The 24,242-nt window shown below is 50.5% G+C and overlaps 1 protein-coding gene across 2 annotated transcripts in view; it reads right to left on the bottom strand.

The window, feature by feature from the left end:
• Positions 1-13,687: 13,687 nt before the first annotated feature.
• The window catches only part of PPIL2 (peptidylprolyl isomerase like 2), a 74,308-nt gene continuing 63,753 nt past the window's right edge, over positions 13,688-24,242 (bottom strand). For both annotated transcript variants that reach the window (XM_075041582.1, XM_075041583.1), the window contains exons 17-20: positions 17,648-17,720; positions 17,425-17,487; positions 16,800-16,939; positions 13,688-15,068 (exon numbers count right to left, since the gene is read on the bottom strand). In XM_075041582.1, the coding sequence (XP_074897683.1) occupies positions 14,975-15,068; positions 16,800-16,939; positions 17,425-17,487; positions 17,648-17,720 (370 nt within the window). In that variant the 3' untranslated portion in view covers positions 13,688-14,974. The remainder of the gene's footprint in view (positions 15,069-16,799; positions 16,940-17,424; positions 17,488-17,647; positions 17,721-24,242) is intronic.

Raw genomic sequence — 24,242 nt, 5'->3', positions numbered from 1 at the left:
TCTCTGGTTTCTGTGCATGTCTGCTCTGAAAGCCAAGCTTACCTCCTCTGAGCCGTGCAGTAGGTCCCTAATTTGAATTATGTACAAGAGACGAGGGCAGCAGCCAGGCTGTGCAAGCGTCTCCAGCCTTCACCTCAAGGGTTGGTGAAATGTGCCCCTGGGCTGGCCCAGCTGGGTTTCCCGGGCACCAGCAGCCAGCAGCAGTATCAGCAGAGCTGCTGGTTACCCCTCTTTCCCATTTTTCCTCAATTTCCCCTCTTTTTCCCGTTTTTACATGAAGCCGAGCTGCACAAACGTTTCATCCCCTGAGACACTGGACCAAAATGTGGAGGTGGGTGCTGAACTCCCAGGGAAATCTCCTCGCAGCCAGCACCGCCTGGCTCCAATGCTGCCTAAAACCTGCCTGAAAATGTCTGTGCCTGGATTTACTGCAGCCCCGTTGGAGTGCGGGGTGCTGGGCAGGGACCTGCCTGTACGCAGGCAGGTTATGGGATGGATGCTGAAGCCACCCGACGGGCAGGGATGCGGACCTGAGGACCATCCCCTCTGCTCCCCACCGCTCAGCACCCTGCCACCGCCGCTGCGTGGCCCCGGACGACGTCTCCTTGGTACGAGCTCTGAGTGGCATCTGGTTTGGCTTCGCTGTTGCTCCCCGCGGCCTCGTTGCGTTGATTTTAATGGAAGATGAAAGCGTGGCAGGGGTGCGGTGGCAACAGAGCCGGCCCCGTGCTGAATGAAGCTCAGGCTGGCGCCGATTCCTCGACAGAGCGAGCAGCCCTGCCGCTGTGAGCGGGGCCGCTTGCAAGCCCTCACCCTTGGAAAAAAACACATACACAGTGCTAAAAAAAAATCAGGCCAAATTCTAGCAATGTGTAACTTGTTTTGTTATAGATTAACTGCTGCAGTACACCCCAGGCACTTTGCTGAACTGGCCGTTTAACCTACTCTTCCGATCCTTTTTTTTTTTTTAGTAAGATGGGCACACCACAAATTGCCGTCTGTGCTTTTATGGGGAGGTCACAGACTGCGAAGATGTTTGTCTCGCCTCTGCGCATCTCCAGGCAGGAGGCTGGGAGTGTGTGTGTGTGTGTGTGTGTGTGGGTCCACATCGGAGCACCCCATCCCCACGGCTGTGGGACACAGCCCAGGCACGGGTCTGGGGAGCACCCTGCCACAGGGGACAGGCGATGGCCAGGAGCCAACACCCTTCATTTCAGCGCCGAGTAGAAATGCCGCGTTACCGACTGATTAATTCTTCCCCGAGCATCTGCCGCCTCCTCGCAGGGGCTGCCGGAGCCTCTCTGCCCCCCTGCCAGGAAAGCCCTTTGCTGGGCGCAGCGGTGCTGAGCCGGGTGCTTTCCTTTCCGGAAAGGTTTCAGGTGCTGCCCGGAGCGTGAGAGGGTTTTGCTGACCCTGCAGCCTGTAATCTTACTCCTGGACTTTAGACACCTCCCGAAGTCGCTCTTGGCTCCGATCCCTGCTCCTCCGTCCCCAGGACAGGCTGTAATCGTCTCTTGGCAGGACAGCCCTGACCTGAGCACTCCGGCTCCCAGCAGATTTCCCCAGCCTCACCGAGTGTTTGCAAAAAAAACCCCAGTGATTTATTCATGACAGCTCAGCTGGGCGGAGGAAAAAAACATGTTGCTCTTTACATCTATTCTTAATTTTGTTTTTTTTTTCTTATGACAGAGGTTGCCAATAACAATACAGCAGGAACAGCTCCTGGCCCCATAACTGTCAGTTTTCTACCCTTTTTTTGGGGCAAGTGCCAGCCTGGTTTCTTGCCAGCCCGATGTCTGCTGACAAAGTGTCCAGCAGCAACACAGCCAGGGATTAGCAATGGTGTGAACGAGCCATGGTCCCTCGGCCCCAGATGGTGATGGGGACGGTGGGTGACACCCGGCCCTTTGCTGCCTTTTGCAGTCATTGGGAGGTGACAGCTGCCTCCCCCACCCCAAAATAGCTGTTTATGGAAATATGGCCAGATGAAAGGCAAAAACAACACAGACAAGATAGGGTTTATAGGCCAGTGCTTCAGAATGGGAATTTTCCGGGACCACATTTATTCTGGAAATAAATAAGATGATGGTTCCCAGCCTTTCTGGTCCCACAGGATGAGGGTGTTGGTGGGGCAGCACCTACTGCACCCCTGCAAGACCAGACCTGGGAAAATCCCCGCCGTGATGGGCAGAGGAGGAGCCGGGAAAGTTTGACTCAACCCTGGCGAGGTGGAGTTGATTTGTGTTAACCGGTTTCCTTGTTTGCACTGGGTGCGGGTCTGGCGAGGGAGCCGAGCTCTGCCTGGCCGGTCCCCACCCCGCGGCCAGTGCCGCCCAGCATCCCCGCAGACCTGGCGCGGATAAGCACGCTCTTTGCCTTATGGGCGGGGTGGGGGGGAATCCATCAGTGTCTTAAAATGCGACCCTCCAGGTTATTCACGATGTAAATATACGCTCTTAAATAAGCAAAGCTGTAAAAGTTGGTTAACGTCTTCCTTGTGTCTCTGCCTGCCTCCTTGCAGATCTCCGCAAGGTCCGTAGCCATAAAGCACAGCGAAAAATGAGCTTATTCAGCTGAGGACCTGGGAATGCTGGGGACCGAGAGACAGCCTAGGACTGGTGGTGATGGAGCAGGATGGAGAAAGCAGGATTATTGCCCGGGGTGAGGCTGGTGCTGCCCAAATCGGGGCAGGGAAGGGACGGCACCCAGCCACACTGCTGCTAGCTGGGATGCCTGCAGGACCCGGACACGATGCGTCCGTCTCTGGGCAAAGAAAAGCAGCTTCCCTTTGACCACATTGAAGCTTGGGAGTCCCCTTGACCACCAGCCCCTTTCCCCCGCAGGGCCTGACCCCCATTTCAGTGCCACCCAGGGTGTCCGGCGGTGAGAGCGGCTGTGGGAGAGGCCACCGGGCTAAACCTTCCTCCCCCCACAAGCCCTGGGCCCCCTCCCTCCCCGCCGTGACGCCGGCCCACAAACCCAGCTGCAAACCCTGGGCTGTGCAACAGCTAAATACTGGGAAACTGGGCGAGCGCCAAGGACTTTGATCCCCAGCCATAAAAACCTCCTCCACAAGCTGACTTCTCTTGCGAAATAACCTCCTGGGGAGGGGGGGGGGGGGTGCTGAGCTGACGCGTGCTGCCCCCGCCGCCTTTGCGGCCCCAGAAAAGGGGGTTTGACTAGTAAGCGATGGGATCGCCTGCAGCCTCGTCCCGTAGCGGTGCGGTGCCAATGCCGGTGCCGGGCAGACGCGTGTTGCACCGAATAAATGCATTTACCTTGGACTGCTCCCAAGCGCTCCTCCCCGGTACATCTGCACATACCAGCCGTGGCAAGGCCAGCTGAAAACCTTCCCAGTTGGGAAACACCAAGCAGAGGGCATGTGCCTGGTGTGGCACCCAGCCCCTTCTTCTGGAGATGCCCGGCGGGACAGGACAGGGAGCGCTGCCCATGCTGGGGCCGGGGATGTGGGTTATATCAGAGTTATCGGAAGTAGACATTAGTGTCTGCCTTAAAAACCTTATAAAAGGGGGTTTTAATTTTTTTTTTTAATTTTTTTTTTCTCTTTCCAGGGGGTGCCCAGCAGCTGCAGCCCACCCCGGTTTGGGGTGGGCAACCCTGAGCTGTTGGGTGTGAGCCTTGCGCTGTGCTGGACATGCAATATCAACCTGGCCAGGTATGAAAGGGCCACAGGTCCTCTCTGCTAAAGGGCTCAATGATCCAGTGATGAACAATTTCTTCTTCCCATTTTTGTTACCTTTATTTTAACTCCAGCACGATCCAGCATGCTGGCAGAGCAGGGCCTTTTATGTTATTTAGAAGCAAACATAGGAAACAGAGGGAATTTTTTTTTGTGAACACCAGATTGCGGCTTGATCAAATCAAGGCAAAATGGGGTCTGCACAAACATGGATGTGTAAAAAGACGGCAGAAGAGCATTTGAGGCTTCTCATACCAATAAGCCCCCTAATGAGGCAAACACAAACGCTACCCCACAGTCCTAGCACCGCCAGATCCTCAGAGAAGGTGACAGACCCCTCCGAGCTGCTGCTGCAGACATCCCAGGTTTCCAGGCGGACACAGAAAGTGCAGGACCAAGGCTCCTGCGGTCACGGCCAGCCCCGCTGTGAGCTGCTTTTATTTTGCCATTCTGTGGTTAAACCCAGATTTTCCCTGATCTTGCTTGTCACTTTTATTAGCGTTTCTGCTCCTTTATTTATAACTGCAGCCTTGTCTCTCACACCCACGGACACACGTGTCAGCAAGACGCCTCTGCGCCGGGGGCTGATCGTCCTGGGGACGTGCCTCAATCTGCCACCATGTCCCCGATCGTCCCCCGGGGCCGAGAAGTTTAGGGCATCAGTGCCATAAAGCCTTTAACATCACTCCGGTGTCATCTAGCCGTGGCTCCCCAAGCACAGCGATAACTCGGAGTGTTTTTCTACTCTGCCAAATAATCCGAGTGATTTCCAGTGCTCTCCTCCCCATCTCCCTGCAGTCGGGCTCCGGTGTACATGCTCTCGGTCGTGCCTGGATTTTATAATTTTGCAGCCCAGAGCTGCTCCCCTGCAGGGTGAGTTCTTTGCCCACAGCACCCAGCTGGATCCCACTGCGGTCCAGGACCGTCCGGCCGCTGCGGCTCCTGGTGCTGGCTGGGACCATGCAAAACTCAGTGCACTGGTGACGAGCGGAGGAGCTCGCCGCAGGGCTGGGGCATCCGCTGCCGACCCCCCATGGTGCAGCGATGGCTCGGCAGCGTGGGAGAGTTTCCTTCTTTTATTAGCAAGCGTGCTGAACTTTCCCGTACTCCCCACGACGTTCCCATGGATTGGGGTGAAATCAGGGTTTGGCTCCGTGTTGGCCCCTGCGCAGTGCCTGGGAGAGATGGGCCCGGTTCTGGTCCCAGCGGAGGGGATGGAGGCAGCATCACCAGCGTGCCTTTGCCTTCCCACCACCAGCCGACCAGGGCTGCGGTACCCACCAGCTCTGCGGAGCTAGGCACGGACACGGCATCTGACCCTTTCTCTGGAGAAAGGAATTTTTTCTAACCAAAAAAAAAAAGAAAAAAAAAATCCCAACCCTAAGCATGTTTTTTAAGGAGAAACAACGATTAGAAATACTGTAAGCAGTGGAGACAAAGCACCAAAAATAGCATCCGAAGTTTCCTCCGTGCGCTCTCCCTGCAGGCAGCCTGCACTATATTTGTCTTCACTTGCCATTTCTGCTGCAATCAATTTGCAATTGCCGCTGGTGAGGAGCCCATCTATTAAAAGCTCAAGTGAGATCTGTGGCAAAGATGTCTGTAACAAAAAAATCTGGCCGTTCATTAAAAAATAAATAAATAGTGTCCTCCTCTGCAGACCTTCCTGGCCCCAACAAAATTGACTAAAATCATCACCAGCTGCGTTGTCCGGGCTTGGGAGCAGCTGTGGAAACCCAGAGCGGGTTTCCTTCCACGTGGGAAGGGATTTGCTCTGCAGCCGCTCAGAAGCTTGGAAGCACTTGGCGTTTGCTGCATGTCGGTGCCTTATCTCCATGATTTGCTGCAGGCCGCCCTGGGGAGGCAGATTCCTCCAGGGTCAGTTGCTTTTATCATAAAAACAAATGTTTTCTATCATCCGTTTCATCCCGGGATGAAAGCGCCGATAGAAATCACGCAACTCCGTGCGCTGCCTTGGTGGGCCACGCTGCCAGGTGTTGCCAGGTGCTCCAAAGAAATGGGCTAGGAGGGATAGGGAAGGCAAACGGGAGCCCGGAGCCATCCCTGCCTTTGCCTAAAAAATAACCCCATCGGACTGCCTAAAAAACATAATAACCCCACGGGGCTCTCCGGTGGCACGTGGCTCTGCCCCCCCGCTTTCTGCCCCAAAGCATCACGGCCAGTGCTGGCACCCAACTGGTTTCTGCCAGACATCGGTACCAGGTGGGCACCCGTCTGAACCCCCTCGGCTGGAGGAAGGGACGCGGAGGGAGGCAGGAGGGCGACGGGGCCGTTTTGAGGAGGCTGAAGGCACGCAGCTTGTGTAGCCAAGCAAAACAGAGGCTGCGGGGGGATACAATTGCTGCCTATAAATAGCACCGGGAAGCAAGCATTAGGGAGGGAAAAAAGCTATTCAAGCTAAAGGACAATGTTGGCACAAAAGCAAATAGATATAATTAGCCATTAATAAATGAAGGCCAAAGATTAGAGAAAGTGTCTAATATCAGAAAAGTGAGAGCTCAGAAGGCTTTCCAGGGGGAAAGGTAGAGGAGACCTCGACCAGCGTTTAAACCAGGCTGTGGCTATTTTTTAAAAGCCATTAAGCTATGAGCTGTCAAATGCAGCCCACTGTGACTGCAGATGAGCCTTTTTTTCTGTGTAAAAAGGGAAGATTTGGCCTCTCCATGACGTCAGGAACCACAGAGGGGCCTGGGAAGCTGCCCCGTGCACAGCCCCACGGGTACAACGCCGATCCCCAGTGCTTCCTCCGCCCTCGGGCAGATCGATGGATGCCAGCCCTTCCTGGAGCCCTCCGTGCCCGCTCTGCCCTTCACAACCCTGTCAGGGACCAAGCCTCTCTGGAGGGATGCTTTAATCCCCAAAGCTTCCCAGCAATGCTGGGAGGGGTGGAGGCAGGTGCTGGGGACACGGGAGGTTTGGTCTCACCACGGTTAAGGCATCGTGCTGGCAGCGGCAGCTCCTGCCAGCCTGTCCGGCAGCGGCCAGCGAAGGGCTGCTGCAGCGGGCTACCTCCTACAGAGCCAGCCCAGGGCACTGTGTGGTCAGGAAAGCGTGATGCCCCTGCACCCTCCGTATCTCCGGAAAATAGCGAAGCAACCAGCCTGGAGTCGTGCATAGAAGAAAACCCAGCAGAGATGCAACCCCCCCTGGGCCAGCGACGTGGGAAGAGCCCCAGTGGAGGGAGCAGAGGGGTCTGGGAGAGGTGGTTGGTTTTCTTTCCTTTTTACGAAAGCAAACCTGGATGAACAAGTACATGAGGGATGAGTGAGAGCGAGCACTGAGCTTACTTGCCTCAGCCCCACTGACCTTTAAACGGTGACCGGTGGGAGCAAAGTTGGCACTGGCATTGTAGCAGCCCCGAGACTTTGCAAAACTCTTGTTCACTCCCCGAGCAAGAGACGGACGGGCACCCGTCACGCCCGTATGCACCCTCCCGCGTGTCCCGTGGCACAGCCCTGTCCTGGACGCAGGGACTGGTGCCTGCAGGACATCTGCCTTGTGCCCACGTCAGCCCTCCACCCTGGCCCCGGCTCCATAAGCCCTGTCCCTGCACCGTCCCCTTGGGAAAGACCAGGGGGGAGACCCACAGCGTGTCCCCGTGGGATCTCAAACCCCCCCGCCTTCGTGGCAGAACCAGAGTTGAGCTGTTCAGGGATTGCTGTGAGCAGCCCCTGCGGTGCTGTGCCTGTACAAACCCCAGGACAGCTCTGCTCATCCGTGATAAGAGCAAGAACCCGGCGCAGGCAGGGAGCAGGCGGAGGGGCCCCGTTATCTGCTACAGTCATTGCAGGCTGCCGCGATGCCTTTGCTTTGCTACCAGGGGAACTGCGGGATTAATTTTCCCTCGTAGGCTTCACAGAGAGGCCGGTGCCTTTCTGGAAAACACATTTTAGCCAAGAAGCCATTACTGGCTTGAGTGCAAATTGTACCGTCTGTGCTGTACAAGCAGGTGGAGTAGATAAAGCCGTGATCTCTCTGGCCTTGAAACCCTTCACTGACTCATGCAGCAGCGTTCCGTACTGTCCCTCGCGGGCCCGGCAGCACCTTGGCTGTCAAATGCTATCAGCGCCGTGCAGCCACAGGGCCCCATCCTGTCCCATCCCGCGCGGAGCAGCTCCAGCATGTGTCTGGGCTGGGGGAGAGACCGCAGGGCTGCCCCTGCCTTGGGGCTCAACCAGCTCCCGCTGCTGGGACTGGGCTGCAGGCAGCAGTGCAGGCAGCAGCGCAGGCAGCAGCGAGCGCCTGTGTGTCTCTATGGGTATGGATGGCGGTGACAGAAAGACGGTTCCTCCTCGGTTGCTATTTCCAGCGGATGAAGTCACCGGGCTGCAGCGCCTGAGCTCAGCGGAGGGTGAGTCAGTGCCGGCCCTGCCGAGGTGCCGTGCGCGGCCCCCGCGGCCCCCGCCGTGCCCCATGCTAACGTGGCAGTGCTGCCGTGCACGACGACCGAGCTCAGCGGGGTTCAGGCTTTGCAGCAAACTGGTGTCAGGCCCCCCAGCCCCACTGCGGCTTCGCTGCAGCGTGCCCCCCGGGCTCGGCTTTCCCCCCACGGTCCCACTGCCACCAGCTCCAGGCAGCACCGAGGAGCTGCTTTTCAGAGCCATCTCAGCATTCGTCCCAAAAGGCCACATGTCCCTACAGTGGGAACATCCCTCCCGGCGCCACGGGGTGCCCCAGCCCGCGGTCACAACGTGCTTTTTGTTTAAAAATCCCTATGCCCACTTTCATACACGCTCTCGGCTGCGAACAGCCGTGTTGTGGCCGTCGGGCTCAACGCAGCACCGCAGGTCACCAGCTACCACTGCTTCCCGATGAAGGCAACCAGCGTGGGACACACACGCTGCGGTCGGCCACAAGACTGCACGGCCACGACTGCTGCTCGCTGGGCACCAGCAGCCACGGCTGGAGCCTCCCAAAACCCGCCTGGGCTGCCCAAAGGATGTGCGGGAGGTGGGGGCTGTGGGAGTGGGGAAGGGACTGAGCTGCCGCAGCTTTCACACCAGCAGGGCTGATGACACTGGGAGCCCCTCTCCTCTCCAATCCACCCATCGAGCTCCTTTTGCTTTTTTAGAGGTCCCGAGAAGCAAACGCGTTGCTGGCGGCTTGTGCCAGATGGGTGAGCTAAAGCAGTGCACGGGATGAGCGGGTGGCTGCACGGCAGGGCAGGAGGGCGTGATGCCGCCCCGTTGTCCCCCCCCCAGTACTGCAGCCTGGTCACAGCCTTGCACTGCAGCGGGGATCCCGGTCCCTGTGGGTGGCAGGAATGGGGACACCCGGGTGGAAGCTGATGGGGTTGGATGTCGCTGCCATGGAGGTGGGTGTCCCGGAGCGGAGGGGCTGTGCTCCCCAAGCTCTGAGCGCAGCCTCGGCTCCAGTCCCTTCTCTGCAGTCACAGCACAGGGGGGTTAAATCCTCCGCCACGCCAAATACGCTTTCCGAAGAAAGAGAGGAAGCGAGAAATCCCCGGCTGCGCTGTGCGGTGTAAACCATTGCCGGCCAGGGCAGGCAGCTGCCCGCCTCCTTCCTGTGCAGTCCGATTTAGTTTGTTTGCCTTTTCCAAAGCAAACAGTGTTGAAACTTGGAGGGGGGTGTTTGGCAATCCCCTCCCTTGCTTATAAAAGCTGCTTCCTGGCACAAGGTTTCCGGCATCCTGTTCCTTCCAAACACCGCTGGTGAGGGGGGGGGGGGGGATCCCAGAAATATTTGATACTTCTAACCCAGCATCCGAGCGCTAGGTTTATCTGCCAGCCGCTCCTACCAGCTGCAGGGTGGTCGTGGCCACGGCCATGCCTGCGGCTCCGCCACCGGCAGAAGGGACCGACATTGCCCATGCCGGGGTCACCTGTGCCTGGCGGGGGGGTTGCGAGAGCCCTGTGCCCCCACCGATGCTGTGTCCGCCTGGCTGCGTGTGCAACAGCGTGGAGCCAGCGGCACTGACCCTCCGGCACCCATCGGCTCCAGCGTGCTCAGCCTCCCCCTTCCTTCGAAGGGCTTGGCCTTGGCTCGGCTGCATTTAGCACTTCAGCCCTTCACTGCTTTTGCTTAAGCCCTGGTTGTGGTACAGGCATCTGCCACCCGCATTTGGGGTGTGGAGACCCCACATTTAGGATTTGGGCAGTGGAGACCAATGTGCCAGCGTAGACAGTGTTAAACCAACACACTGCTGCTTTTGAACCAAAACCCCGTACTTCTCTGCAAGCCCATCCACACGCAACCATAAAACCTGCAGCTGCCCTAAACTATTTCTCTCTCTCTAAAGACAACCTTTACCTCGCTGCCCTTAAAGCCTCAAGGCCAGTGGCACAAACTGCATCAACCCAGAGCAGATCCCCCAGGCAGCCGCACTACGCAGCCATGCCGGACGCGGCATTGCCGCTGCATGTGTCCTACGGGACCACGGGCTCTTCCAAAGGGAATCGGGCAGATGAACAGCAGCTTTTGCTGCTGCTTCTTTCTGCTATTAATTACGCTTTTCCTGCTAGCCAAGGGACTCAAAGCCTCAGCATGCTCCCTGGGTTTCAACAAGACGGCCTTTGGTGCAGACCCATGTGCCAGGGCAGCAGGGACGCAGCTGCCCCACGGCCACTGGCGAGCAGCTCACCCCGGGGGGGACACGCAGCCCCTGCAGGAACCCTGCAATGACCTGAGAAGTGGATTTTTGTTTTCTGCTGGAAGTTTTGCAGCCAGTGAGGGGGGTCGACTACTGCCCTTGAACTGAAGCTGCGTTGAAGCTCAGATCACGGAGACTGGGACAAAGCCAAGGGGACCAAAGGGGCACAAATGCCCCCTCGCCTGGGCAAGGAAGCGAGTGCTCATCCTGGCCTCTCACCCTGAGGTTTCTGGGGCCAAGTCGGGTGGAAAATGCAGAAACGGAGCTCAGCAGCCCCAGCAGAGGCTGGGGTCAGTAGCTCTGTATTGGAGCCAACACACAGACACATGCCACCCCATGGGCCACAGGGACAGGCACAGCCCTGTGGCAGGGGCGCACAGAAGCACTAAGCGTTGAGAAACCTCTGCAAAAAACTGCCAGGAATTGGCCAGGAAGGACCCAGAGGGCAAAATGGATCTCTTCAAGTATTTGGTCCTCCTCTGCAAGGTTCCCAAGGATGCCTGTGCAAGGTGGAGGCACCAGCACGGGTGGCTGCCTGGGGACAGGGACGTGCCACCTCTGTGATGTGCCCTATGGGGTTCCCAAACCTGTGAGGCGAGGAGTGCCCCAGGAGGCAGTCCTGGGTGCTTCTCACCTCCTCTGCTTTAGCTCCTTCGCCCCACAGGTATGGCAGCCGCCTCAAGGGTCTGGTAGCTGCAACTCACATGCCAGGCTCTGTCGGGGAGTCCTGGCACAGCTGGCAGCCCTTCTTGTCCCCATCCCCATTCCATGGGGACCATCACAGGCTCCTCCAGGTTGTCTCTGTCCGTTCCTCTCTACCCGTGCTCTGCTCTGCTTCTGATACCAACGGCATCCCAACAGCAGCCGGTGCAGGGCCCGAACATCTTCCACGTGCCCACCATTCAGGGTCAAGAGAACACGACAGACAAATCCTGGAGCAGTACCTGGTAGAGGTATGTTCCGTGTGCTTTTTAATTCACAGTAAGAAGTAGTAAATTTAGCACAGATGGGAAGTGAGCCAAGCCATGCTGGCCTGAATTCTGCATGCACCTCTCTGCTCCACCCCAGTGAGCCCCTTGCCCACACGGCTGAGGGTGGTTTGGGCTCTGGGGAATGGTCATTGCCTGGTCCCTTTCTTGAAAGGAGCTGGAGGGAGAAGCAGGATTTTCTTGGAGACCTTGAAACACAGTTTGACTACTCACAATTCATGGCCCCACATGAGATGGGTACCTCTATGATCTACCACGTGATGCTGAAGCAGAGCAATTGCTTGTATGAGCTCTCGCTTCCAAGAAGAGTGGGCTGTAGCAATTCCAGCCAGTGGGGAACAGGCAAAATTAAACTGAACAACAATATTTTGGGCTTTTTCTCTTGGTAAATATGGAAACAGAGTTGCAGCTATTTAGCTGGAAAACCATTCATTTAGTGCTGTTTCCCACACAGACAATACAATGGTCCTTGAGGGGCCAGGCCAAAAAAAGCAAAGGTGAAGAACCGAGTCTCCCACAAGCCCCACATCTTTGTGCAGCTGTATGGTCACGGCTGCCAGCCCCATCACATGCCACCACCTTCTTGAGGGTGTTTTGTGCTGGTGGTGTTCCCTGCTACAGTGCCAGATCTCAGGAAACGATGAATTTACTGGTCACCCAGTGCCTCTGCCTTTCAGCAAAATGACCCAGGTATGGAGCAATGCAAAATAAGAGAGTGCTGGTATTATTCTAGCCAAGGCCAGACAAAAACTATTTCAGCCTCTGGTTAAAATCCTACTTTTTCTTTCTAAGCACATTTACTGGAAAAGTGCTTACAAATAGCACAGTGGTTCCCAGGAGTGAGTTTCTGTAGTGAGGCTGCACAATTCCTGCCTATGCCTCCAGACATGGCAGGAGCTGTTTTGGGTATTCCTCTTAACACACCACCCTTGCTGGAGATCCAAGTGATGAAAGGGGCAGAAAAGGTTTCAGCAAAGCCTCCTTTCTCCGCTTTCCTGACTCAGGTAGTGGAAAGTTTGCACGTCACCCTGCAGAGCCAGCTTTTGTAAAAACAAGGGCTACACCACACTGTCTTGCTCTCTGGACACCCACCTTGTGCCCCTGTCAATATGGCTCAACATTTCCCTCATCTTTTAGAGAAGAGCTTCTGTCACGTTGTCCCTGTGGATTCTGCTGATCAGAAGAAAAGCTGAAGTTAAAAAAAAAATTGACCAAGTATATAAAAGTACAGGTGCGGGAGGGAGCAGAGAGGTGGGAATTCAGAACAAAAATTTGCTGCAGGGTCTGGCTGCCTGAGCACCGACGTGCTCACTGCCCTGCAGAGGCTCTCGGTACAAACCCCAGCCCAGCTGCTGACTCAGCACACAGCCTCAGCCAAACCGCTCAACCTCCACGCACCGCTGCAGCACCCTAGGGACGAGCCAGACCCAGCATCTCCCAGCTTGGGTCCCACCAACAACAGCAAGGAGCACTGGCAGACCAGCCCCAATTCAGGTCGAGCGGTGAACGGAGGCTGAAGAGCTTCATCCCTGCTTAGAGCAAAACTAAAAGGGTTACGCTCAGCCCTTCCTAGAAGCCAGGAAATTGCTCTTTCTTTTGTGTCTGATGTTATGGTGGGAAATTGTAACAAAATGAGCAGCGCAAAGGCAGTGCTTGGAAGGGCAGCAGACCTGTCTGCACTTTGCATGGGAGTGGTCCTTCATGGTCCTTCATGGGCTGCAGTGAGCTCTGCCAAAAAACAAGTAGAAAGGGAAAGCGCGTAGTTATCTCTGCAGCCTGCTGCCTCGAAAGGAAACTCCCTTATATCAATCTGTAACAAGGACTCTTGCTGAAACAGGAGTCCTTGCCACACCTCTGTTGCCTTCCTTGTAATCAAAAGCTCCTTTCTTTCATAATAATCTCCATTTTAATCAAGTACAAAAAAGCATTTTACTCTCATGGATTTCATTAAACTGCCCATTCCAGCTCAAGCAACACTGAACTTGACGACTCAAAATGTGCTGAAGTTAGGTAGAAGGGATCAATAACAATTTATCAGGAAAAGGCCAATCCAGGAGAAGCAAGAGGTTTCAATAAACACAAGAAACTCAGCTTGAGGAAAGTACCATCATATCCCCTGTTTCAGGAATCAAACACGTTCTTTCAAACTTACACGCTGCAAAATGCTGCAAAACAAAGACCCCCTATTATTCTTTCAAACTAGTTTGAGCTTCCTATGATATAACAAAGATGTAATCATATCCGCAAAGATCCCAGAGTTCCTTATGAGCATCTTAAAAAGCAGGAATGAATCATTTCCTTCTATGACAATCAGCTTTGCAATACCATGATCTTGGAAATGACAGTTGAAGAGTCAAAGGCAAGCACTCAAAAGAAAATAAAATCATTTAATGCAAAACATTTTACCAAAAGTTTTTACAGCAATTTCATATAAATGGAGTCTTCTCTTAAAATGTGAAACCACCAATATAAATGTATTGTTACAAAGCTGATTACAAAACTATCTCCTCAGCCACACAGAGAGGTAGGAAGGGTATTTCTGTCATCTGAAAACACCCAAGATGAACTGAAAAGTAAAGTTCAGGATCTAGCCTGCTACATCTAAGTGACGGTAACACACTTAAGTTTTTGGATTAAAACTTCACAGGCTGATATATCTCTACCTCATAAGGCCTTTAGTAAGCTTCCTAATAATTTGTAGGTATGCAACGGAAATATCTGAGACGCCTGTCAGCTATATTATATGGTTTTACCTAATGATGGGAGGACTGATGTCAGGGCAGTCTACAGCGTGTGTTCCCCGGCAAAGAGCAGGCTTTAGGGACGGTTAAAAAAAAAAAAAAAAAGTTGTTTCTATTCCTGCTCAGTTGCTCCAGGCTGTTGTTTCCGGCACCCAAGGGCAGGTTTGAGCTGGTGTGTCCTGGCCCATCTGGCTGCCCAGTGGCTCAGGGAAGGCCAGCCACTGGGAGGAACAAGTGGTGCAGCCACCCCAGCCTCCTTATCTAGATTCGCTGCTTCTCAGGCTGTCAGAGACTTAAACGGGTACAGAGAGAGCTCATTTTGGAGCAGTCAGTCCAGCCAGGAGGCAGGCCCGCAATGAGCAAGAGACAGAATTGGTCCTTGTTGAGAACTAGCAAAAGGCAGCTGGAAGGGAAGGGCAGGACAGGCTGGAGCCCTCTCCTCCCCTCCGGAAAGCGCTACAGCAGCACAGGCGCTTCCCCAGCACATTAATTCATTCCTTCATTTGGCAGAGTTGGCTTGTCTGGAAACGATTACCTGTAAAAGGAGCTCTTTCACCAATGTAGCTGTTCACTGAAGTAGCGTCCTGTGAGGCTGGGCTCTGCCTGGTCTGCTGCCAGCCAAGCAGAGAAAGGCTCCAGCTAATCCCCAGTGGAGCTGGGCTGCCTGCTCCCCGCTTAGCAAAACAACAACAAAAAGGCCTTCGAGGAAGATGCAGTGGGGGGAACACAGCTCTCTAGAAAACAAAGCCACATTAACCAGCCTTAACAAAGCAACAGTTTTCTTTCCCAGTGGAAGGGCAGGCTGGTGCCTTCCCTCCCCAGAACAGACTGTCTTTCGGGCTCTTCGGGGACATGTGGGAGGCCGCCTTTTCTTTTTTTGCTGTGCTGCTCCAGTGCTAGGCTCCCCATGCTGCTACCAGGAGCTGAAGTCCCCGAAGCCTGTGCTCTTTTTCTCTTTCTTCGCAGCTGTGCTGGTTGAGGGCCCGTCATCTTCCACGCTGCGCTTCCTGGAGCCGAAATGAAAACAACTCTCAGGGACTATTTACTGTTTGGTGGGACCAGGGCAGCTGGATGCCTTTCGTCTCCCAGCAACAGCTATATCGGAGCCAGCCCATCCCTTATCAATTAGAGAGGAGTGCAAGCTCCATGCCAGCATGGGGACTGCAGGGGGGGTGGGGATGGGGGCCTTTGGTATACCCAAAAAGAGGGAGAGTGTGTCAGTCTGCGAGGATGCTTTGGGTCAGGCTTTGAACACTTCCAGGAGCGTGTTCAAAACCCAACAATTTCTCCAGGTCAGAGCTGAAGATTTAACAGCTATACATTTTTAGCAGTCACGATGAGAATGTGAGCCACAAGTTCTCTCCCTGCCTCCTCACCTGTATTTGTGGCAGCATAAGGATTTATGGGGAATTAGGTGTAAAGCAGCTGGGCAAGTTTTTCAGATCCTTTCCTGTTTCCTGAGCACAGCCTGTTGCAGTCGCTGCTGCTATTCACAGCCTCTCTTGAGCAGAGTTTGCAACCCCATGGAAACACTACTCAGCCAGCTCACGTGCTGTGGTTTTATTGACCGATATCAGTAGCTGATAGGGAGAGCCCTGAACCTGCCAAAGGGCTGCTACAGCCCAAACTCCCAGTTTCAAGGCAGGCTGCAATGAGTGAAGGACTAGGAAAGAAAAGTCCTTTCTGTACTACTTGGCCCTTTCCACAGAGCTGCAAACTCTGCCTGGGTTTCCTCTCTAAATACAGTGCAGAATGGCAGCAATTTTAAGCTAAACATAGTATTTTAAGGGACAAGCAATATTTTGTAACTGAAACACTTAACTGACACACCAAACTGACCTACATGGGCTAACATAGTTTTGTTCTCACAGTTATGCAAATGCCTGTAAGTCACGCAGGCACATACAAGCTGATTAAATAGCTGTCCAGATCTGTGGATGCATAAATACACGCCTTTATGCAGCAGACAGACAACAGCATTTTTGCAAATGCTTTTAGAGAAGTCTGAAAAAAATCAAGTGGAAGGCATCTATTTTAATTTATCCAAAACTCATGCAAAGCTGCCACTCAGGTGGGATTCTGTACTGTCCTTAGGAAAGCAAGCGATGCTGCCAATCCCAATGGGTGTACAAAGGGTGTCTGGGAGAGGATACTTTAGGACAAGCCTGTACAACCAGCCAGGCACCCTGGAGCTACTCGCCAGACACCCTGTGCTCCCACGGCAAGCCTGGGAACCTGCTCCCCTTTCCGGCCATTTCAGTTGTGCTGGTACAACTGTTCATGTGGCTGAACAGGGAACCAGATCAGCAGACTGATAAGGGCTTAAGGCAACTACTTTGTGCAGGGGAGAAGCTGCTAAAAGAGAAACATCTGTGGGACTGTGGCCTTCAGAAATAGCTGCAGAAGAGGAAGAGAATGAAAGATGATGTAGGAAGCGACACAATACAGTTCCTCAAGGACTTCTAAGTTGTGGAAATGTATCCACAGTTCTGAAGTCAGCACACGCTGTTAAAGACCAACTTGGTCACATTCAGGTGCTGAAAGAAAAGCTCAGTTAACTTGTAATCTTGAAAAACTACAGAAATAGAGGGAACTCTTGACTGCTAGGACTGCATGAAGGTGTCTTTGCAAAGTCTGCTGGTACAAACCAAACACCTGAGCAACGGCACTGGACAGGGTCAGTGTCCAGCAGGAAAGGCAACTAAAACACTCAAAGTTCAGATGGGCAGGGAACTCACGTTGCAGCCATGTTAATGTATTTTCCAATCCCCTGCCGGTAAGTTTTAGGAGTCTGGACCTCTTTCTTCGGTGGGACTGCCTCAGCTTTTGTTTTGGCTGCTTCTTCTTCTAGCTGGACCTTCTCTCTTTCTGCAGCAACCTGTGGGAAGTAGAGAGTGCAATCTGTTGCAAGAGCTAGTCCAGAGTAAGGAGAAAATGTATACAATTGTTTGAAGCTTTAAAGCACTCTAAAACAGCAATCAGCACCACTATGATTACAGGGCAGGCTTTAGGAGACAGACCTCAAGGGTCACTACAAACAGGCTTTCTGCAGCCATTATAACAAAACTCCTCTCTTCCCACCTGCAGCTATCCATAACTACTGTGGGCATTTGGAAAGGAAGCCATTGTAAGTGTGATGGACTGGGAGCTGTGCCAGACTCAGTTACCAGATCTCTCCGCTGAAAGAGCGGCGATGATCCTGGCACACAAGGCAGTGCTGAATGGTAGCTGTTTAATCTTAGCTTGCAACCACATGGGCCAGGGGCTGCCCATGTTCACAGAAAAGGCATTAAGTTACAAAGTTCTCCAGAGAAGAGCTTTGGCCTTTCAAAAAAAACCAACCAACCAACCACCTATGCTCACCTGGGCATCTGCCTCTTCATATGGATCAACAAAAACGGTTGTTGTCTGAATTCGTATTTCCTCCTGGGAGCAGAAGAAGAAGAGCAAATCAATCTGCTGATTAAGATGCACCATCTCCCCCAAGTTTGGCTTTCAGAGAAGCGTCAGTGGGGTGAACCACAGTGCCATGTGAGGCCATATGCGCTCGCTCCCTCCTGCACAGCCCCAGGTGCTTCACACGTACTTTGGGACGGTCTGTTTTTGGGTCACTTTCCACATTCTCCATAGCAGTCAGAGTCTCAAAGCCACCAACCACCCTAAAAGAGGAAGGACACGATTTCCAGCTGTCACAACACACTCAAAATATTCCTGCACCCTTACATCTAATATATCTAATTTATGGCCATTACTCTAGCAGATTTTTAAACCATTGTGTTTGGGGAAGGGGAATCAGCAACTGTATTTGGAATACCTAAGATAATGTCATTCAGTGTGGAAGGTAAGAATTTTTTCTCAAGTCTGGGATTTGAATTTAAAATTAAACAGAACCTGGAGAAGTCAAACACTCAGAGGCAAAGCAAAGCTGTCCAAAAACTCAGTAGCCACACAAATAAGCAAGATGGAGAATGAGCGATTGTGGACAGCCGTCTGTGCAAGAAGACACAAACCCATTTCAAAATGGCTTCACTTGCTAATGCTACATCCATAAATCTGGAGCTCATCTGTTACTCCCATGAGCTTTGAAAAATAACCTAACAGACTTGGTCAAGAAAGCAAATGTTTTAATTAAATCCTGATTTTTTACTTTTTTTTTTTCTAAATTGTATATCAGACCAAAAAGTAATATTAGGAAGAAAGGGAATCATAACTACAGCACTACTGGAGAGCAGTGACAGAGTTGTCCATAATAACACCAATAATGCAGAAAGTGCAGGACTGCTCCGAAAGCACAGCACAACCGTGAGCTTGTGAGGGCTCTGGGAAAGCAGCAGAGCATCAAGTCACAGCCACAAGATAACACTGGGACACTTTTCATTGCAGTTTTTATTTACGAGGATGTTAGATCCTTGGCCTCTCATTTTTCAAGTCAACATACCCAAATACTTGCTTGAAAATGTTTAAGAAAGGCTGAAGGCTTTCTGGACTGTTGCATGTTCATTTTCAAAAAGTGTGGAACAATGGGAAAGTTCCAGAAAAGGATATTTAGAAAGGATTAATGGGGTGACCCAGATAATTATAAGACTGTCATCCTGGCATCTATCCCAGCAAAATAATGGAATAGCAGAGACAGGACATGATTAAGAAAGAAAGGAAATAAGTAACGGCAATCAACAAGGTTTTGTGGAAAACAGAGTCTGTCAAACAGCCTTCTATCTTTGAGACGACAGATGTGGTTAACAGGGACAACAGTGTCTGTGGAACAGACTTCTGGAAGGCGGCTGATATTTTGATTGAGAAACCAGAATGATATTAAGTGAACACAGCACACATTAAATAAAAAATTGGCTGACAGGTGTCAAAATCTAATTTTAAATAGGAACCACTGAGTTTCCAGCAGGATCCCGCTGGGATCAGATCTTGGTCCCAAGGTATTTAACACTTTTATCCACATCATCATCCCCAATTAAATTTGAAAACAGCTATACTTAGAAGAGCAGTAAATAAAAATGAAGACAGGCCGTTGATGCCGAGCGATCCAGATCCCTTAGAAAAGCAGGCTGTAGATGGACAACATCTGTTTTAATAGAGCCAAGCCATGTGGCCAGGAACCAAAAATACAGCCCATATTAATGGCTGTGGGACAATGAGAAGCAGCCATAATTCTCAAAAACACTGCTCCTGGAGCCAGAGGAGTTTGGGGCTGGGAGCTCAGCAGCAAGGGCAGGAGCCAGCCATTGAGGAGCCCATAGGACCGGGCAATCTGAGAGCCAGCAATCCTCCAGCCTTCATGGGTGGCAACTGCTTTGAATGGCAACTGTGGCAACTTTCTGAATCCCCCTGATTGCTGGGATTACTGGGACTCTGGTACCAGCACAAGTAGGCTGTCAAGGGCTGGACAGATGAAATGGAGGAAAATCAAATTAAATGAAACTGGTGGGGAAAAAAAAAAATCAAACTGGGGAATAGGTGGAGTGTTTTATCACCTAACTCTGCTTTCACATCAAAGAAATAAGCAATACCTCAACCAAAACACACATCATATTCACATTCACCGTTATATACTTCTACTAGGATATCGCACTCTTGCAGGTGTTTCACAGCCAGGCAGCCCTCTCCAGTCCTGGCATGACAGTCTGCCCAGCCAGCACCAGGAGAGGCCCCTGGCCATAACCTGCAATGGTCTCAGCTGATCCAACGGAGAAATACACTGTCCACTACCACTCCGCACCACACTATTTACACGCCTCACGCACTCCTCCCAAGAGCCACGTTAACCAAGCGAAACAGGCTGACCACCATGGTTTGAGCAGCAAGTGGGTCCTTCTCATTCGACACCCCTTGAGCTTAGTGCAGCACCACTGCCCCTCACTGCCACCCCACGGGCTGGGACAGACACTAAACACGACCAAAAAGACAGACCCCATCACAGAAAATAAAATGATGCAAGTCAGAGAGGGTGCTGCTCAGCACCTGCCCCAAGCAGAGCCATCCTTGCTAACATTTCATTGCTGCTGCACTGCTCCAAACTTCTCCCTTTTACTGCCCAAGGGCCTGACGATATTCTGTAATCAGGCTGTGACTTTTAAGAACAAATGAAAAACATGTACGCAGGCTAGAACAGCCTCATTCATTTGCAACTGGAAGTAGCACACTGGGGAAAGCTGCAGAGGGCTTGAAGACCCTGCATGAACTTTGGAAAGTTCATAAGAAAAACTCAATTTTAAAATCCTCCTCCAGGCCAGTATCAGATTCACTTATAATACTGATGATTAACACACAGCCTAAGATATATTCACTGTATTTTAATTACCCCTAAAGGAAACTTCTGATTTAATATTGGAGGATTTTCTAGCCAACAGCTCCACTCATTATCTGCTCGTATGTTTTCATTTAATTAGGTTCTGATAATTTGAAATAGCCAGATCAGCTATGCACTGGCAATCTCAACTGAGTAATCCCTTAGCCCATAGCTAGACCTCCTACAATATTAGCCCTAATGCATTTTGGCAATGCTCACGAATCTTCAGTTGCTATGCTAATTAAACTTCATTGGGAATACTTTGTCACTTGTACATTTTAAAAGGCTGTGATAGACACAGTATTCACAGGTCATCAGTAAATGACCCAAATAGTCTATTTTGACATGATTATAAAGGGCTAAGGGGGAAGATGATAGAGTTGTTATGCCTGCAGAGCATGTAATTCTCTTTTCTTCTTAGCTTCTTGTCTCTAAAATGGAAAATTGCTTTCTTTTACACCCCTGCATTCTCTAACATTTTGCACAGAGAGTATCTCTATGCATATTACAGTGTCAGCACAGTAAGCCCTCAATAGAGGTTTATGTCTTTAGACACTGCCATAATACCAATAAAAAATAAAAAAGAATTTGAATACAAACCAGCAGCTCAAAGAAGAGAGCTTTGACCAGAGGAACTGGAAATAATTTACTAGTCACTTTTGTTCAGGGAGCACTTGGAAGCTTTGTCAAGGATCAGGCACAGCTGAGGCTGGTGCTTCATCAGTGAAAAATAAAATCCAAAAAGGACAAGATCCGATTGCAAACATCACCCAGCCAGTAAAAACTGAACTACACACTAATCAGGGCAGTCATGGCTGGATGCTAAAAAATGGAATATTCCAACTTAAGGTCTCAAACCATAAAGGATTTTGCAAACTTCCCTCTGATTTGTCTAAGTAGAGAAACGATGTACATGCAGGCTCTCGAAACATTACATGCTGTTATCATCAAATCTCACAATGTTACATTGCAGCACTAAAATCAGTTTGATGAGATACAATGTGTCTTAGCCCATGCACTGGCATCCATTACAGCAATTGCTCCTCACTGAATGAGGAAACCAACACGCCAGAGTAATTCTGGGGATTCTTTGCCTGGCCCAAAACACATATTCTGGATGTAAGAAGAAAAGCTCAAAGACATGTTGCCAAGAAAAAAGCCCATACAAGTTATGTGTAGAAAAGACCATCAGATCAGTACATTAAAGCATTAAAAACCCCCCCTCTAAAGAAAGCGCTACTACCTAATATTATTCTAATATTCACTAACTTTGAACAAAAAGAGATAAAATCTGTTCTATGAATAAATATGAGTCTCGGCATAAGGAACTCTACATCATTTTCATTAAACCAAAATGCAAACTCTAGAAGTTCAGACTAATACCCCTTTATACTCTTTACGTGTGCTAAGTACATTACACAGTGACAGAGCACACAAGTTAGCCTTTCTCATGCAATCTCACTTGTGCTAAGTTGGGAGCACAGCAGGGAAGGGAAGGGAGAAGGGCAGAAACAAGTTTAACCTTTTCCACTGTTTCTGGCTCTATTCCTTTTATAAGGTGCCACGCATGCTTTGTCCTAAATTGACCAAGTGAGTTTTAAACAGATGTTCAGCTGACATCCTACAGTGGAGAGGATGATACTTTCAAGACACCATTTACATTAGAACAACCAGTGAAACCAAGGGTTTGCTGTGTACTTCCAGTAGACATTGAACAGAGAAATGATGATCTCAACTATATATTTAGCTCAGCATTCCTGAGACAGCTTGTTGTATTTTTAGAGGAGCTTGATAAATGTTGCATTACATTTAAGCATGGACGACAAGGTAGGTACATTTAGGTTTTTTTCTGTTAGCATAGTAATGAAAACAAAAATGTGCCCTTACTCGTGCAATTCTGTTTTCTTGAAAACTAAGCTAAGTTAGCACTGGAAATCTTTGCATTTCAAATTTAGAGATGTTATTTAAAATCTTACTTCCTGTTAAGGCTCCTTTATGCAAACTAGTAACCTTGCTTCCACTGCCAATGTCTTTGCATGAAGTGTAAGTGAAATATCTGGAGCAAGCTCTATCCATTTGCGATATGTCAATGAAAGTCTCGTTGTACATTAGCTAGTGCTGCTCCCAAAGAAAACTGCAGCTCCCTAGCAGTCTCACAGATATTCACACATGGACTTCCTATTTCTCATATTTTTGTTTAGAAGAATTAGAGGAATTAAGCCTTATGTAATGCTGGGGATGGCAGTGGTCCAAGACGATAAGTTTCCTGGTCAGTAGATGATACAAGAACAATGTCTGGACTTTTTAAAAAAAATGCTTTAAACTAGAAACAGAAACCAGAAAGAAACTTGTTGTTTTGTAAACACATTCTGCCCTCAAGGTTATTTTTATAAAAAGGAGTACATACATTTATATACACACACAGAGAGAACAATATATACATGCACAAACACGTACACTCAGAACAAAATGTTTTCTATGTATACACCCCATCTGAAATGGAGCAAGCAATTTGAACTTGCAACAAGGACGTAGTTGAAATATCTCAGTCTCTCATAAGGGCTTAATCTAGCAGGCAAGACGCAGTAATGAAGGGTGCTGAAAAAATAAAACAACTTGGAAAAAAGCATTTTGAAACTAGACTCAACAGATGAACCTGGCATGTAAGGACTTCTCTGCTTTGGCACAGGTTCCTCTTCAGAGATCACACAACTGTTTTGGAAATGATAGCAGCCCTCGTGCAGCTCTGACAGCCCAGTCCTCATGTGCTACAGGATACCACAGCCACGGCTTCCACAGGGCGGCCTGATTTATTTTCCCACCTTGCTCTTCACTCCTATCCTGGTGTCTGGGGAGCAGATTCTGCAGTGCAAAATTAGGTCAGGCTCCCTACACAGATTCAACAACAGAATCAGCATTTCTGCTATCACACAATTCTGTTCTTCAGATGTACTAAAGCAGAAGAGCAACAAGAACATGAGTTTCCCAGCTTAGAAGCCACTGGGGTTCACTGATTCAAATCATACAGAAAATGCTGCAAGTGGAAACAGACGCTGTGCGTTATTTACCTGTACCTGGGTAACTGAATAACGCCTGGTAGTTGTTTTACGTAGCTAATTACTTTAGAGGACAAGAGTTACCTTCATTGCCCCATTCTACAGAATTGCAGTAGAAAGCATTAAACAGGTTAAGGAATACTTAATACAGCGTGATACTTATCCAAGGAAAGAAAACTTTCTTCCACAAAAGCATCTGGCAAGGGGAGGAGGGAAGAAAAGAGAAGACTAAGCTGAGTGCATGTCAGCTACTGACCGGTGCCTCCAATTTGAACAACTCTGAGGTTTCCCAAAACACCTTGTTCATTATTTCCAGGAACAAGAGAATTGAAGAATGAGCAGCAAAAAACCTCGAGAGACAGTTAAAAGTTATCTGCATAAGCAGATACGCACAGCCACATACAAAAGGGAAAACTGTCCTCCATATACTCATCTCCTGTCTCAGTTGCCACATCTTTTTCTCAGTTCTTGACAAATACAAGTGATGCTCTAATAAACACACAGAACTGCTGCACAGATCATTTCCAGCTTTGCCACTCTGACCACAACAGTTTTCTCTCTGCTCCCTCTATTGCCCTTGTTTTTATCACATCACATACCTGCAACCTGCCTCCACTTTCAAACCCACCATGCTCTGCTTGTCCTAAATCTTACCCAAAATTCCAAGACAGAATTTCTCTCCTGTTGATCAGCATGGCTTGATCACCTTCCACTATCATTTTAAACATGCACTTTTTCACGTGTCCCTTTAGCTTCAGAACAGGCTCCCCAAAAACATCCACAAAGCCATTTAATTTTTTCCTGGGGCTTTCTTTTTCCTTGGT

Source organism: Buteo buteo, chromosome 11 (genome assembly GCF_964188355.1).
Source record: "Buteo buteo chromosome 11, bButBut1.hap1.1, whole genome shotgun sequence".
Classification (NCBI taxonomy): domain Eukaryota; kingdom Metazoa; phylum Chordata; class Aves; order Accipitriformes; family Accipitridae; genus Buteo; species Buteo buteo.
Note: the sequence above shows the minus strand (reverse complement) of the source record. Positions and strands in the feature narration are given on the sequence as shown.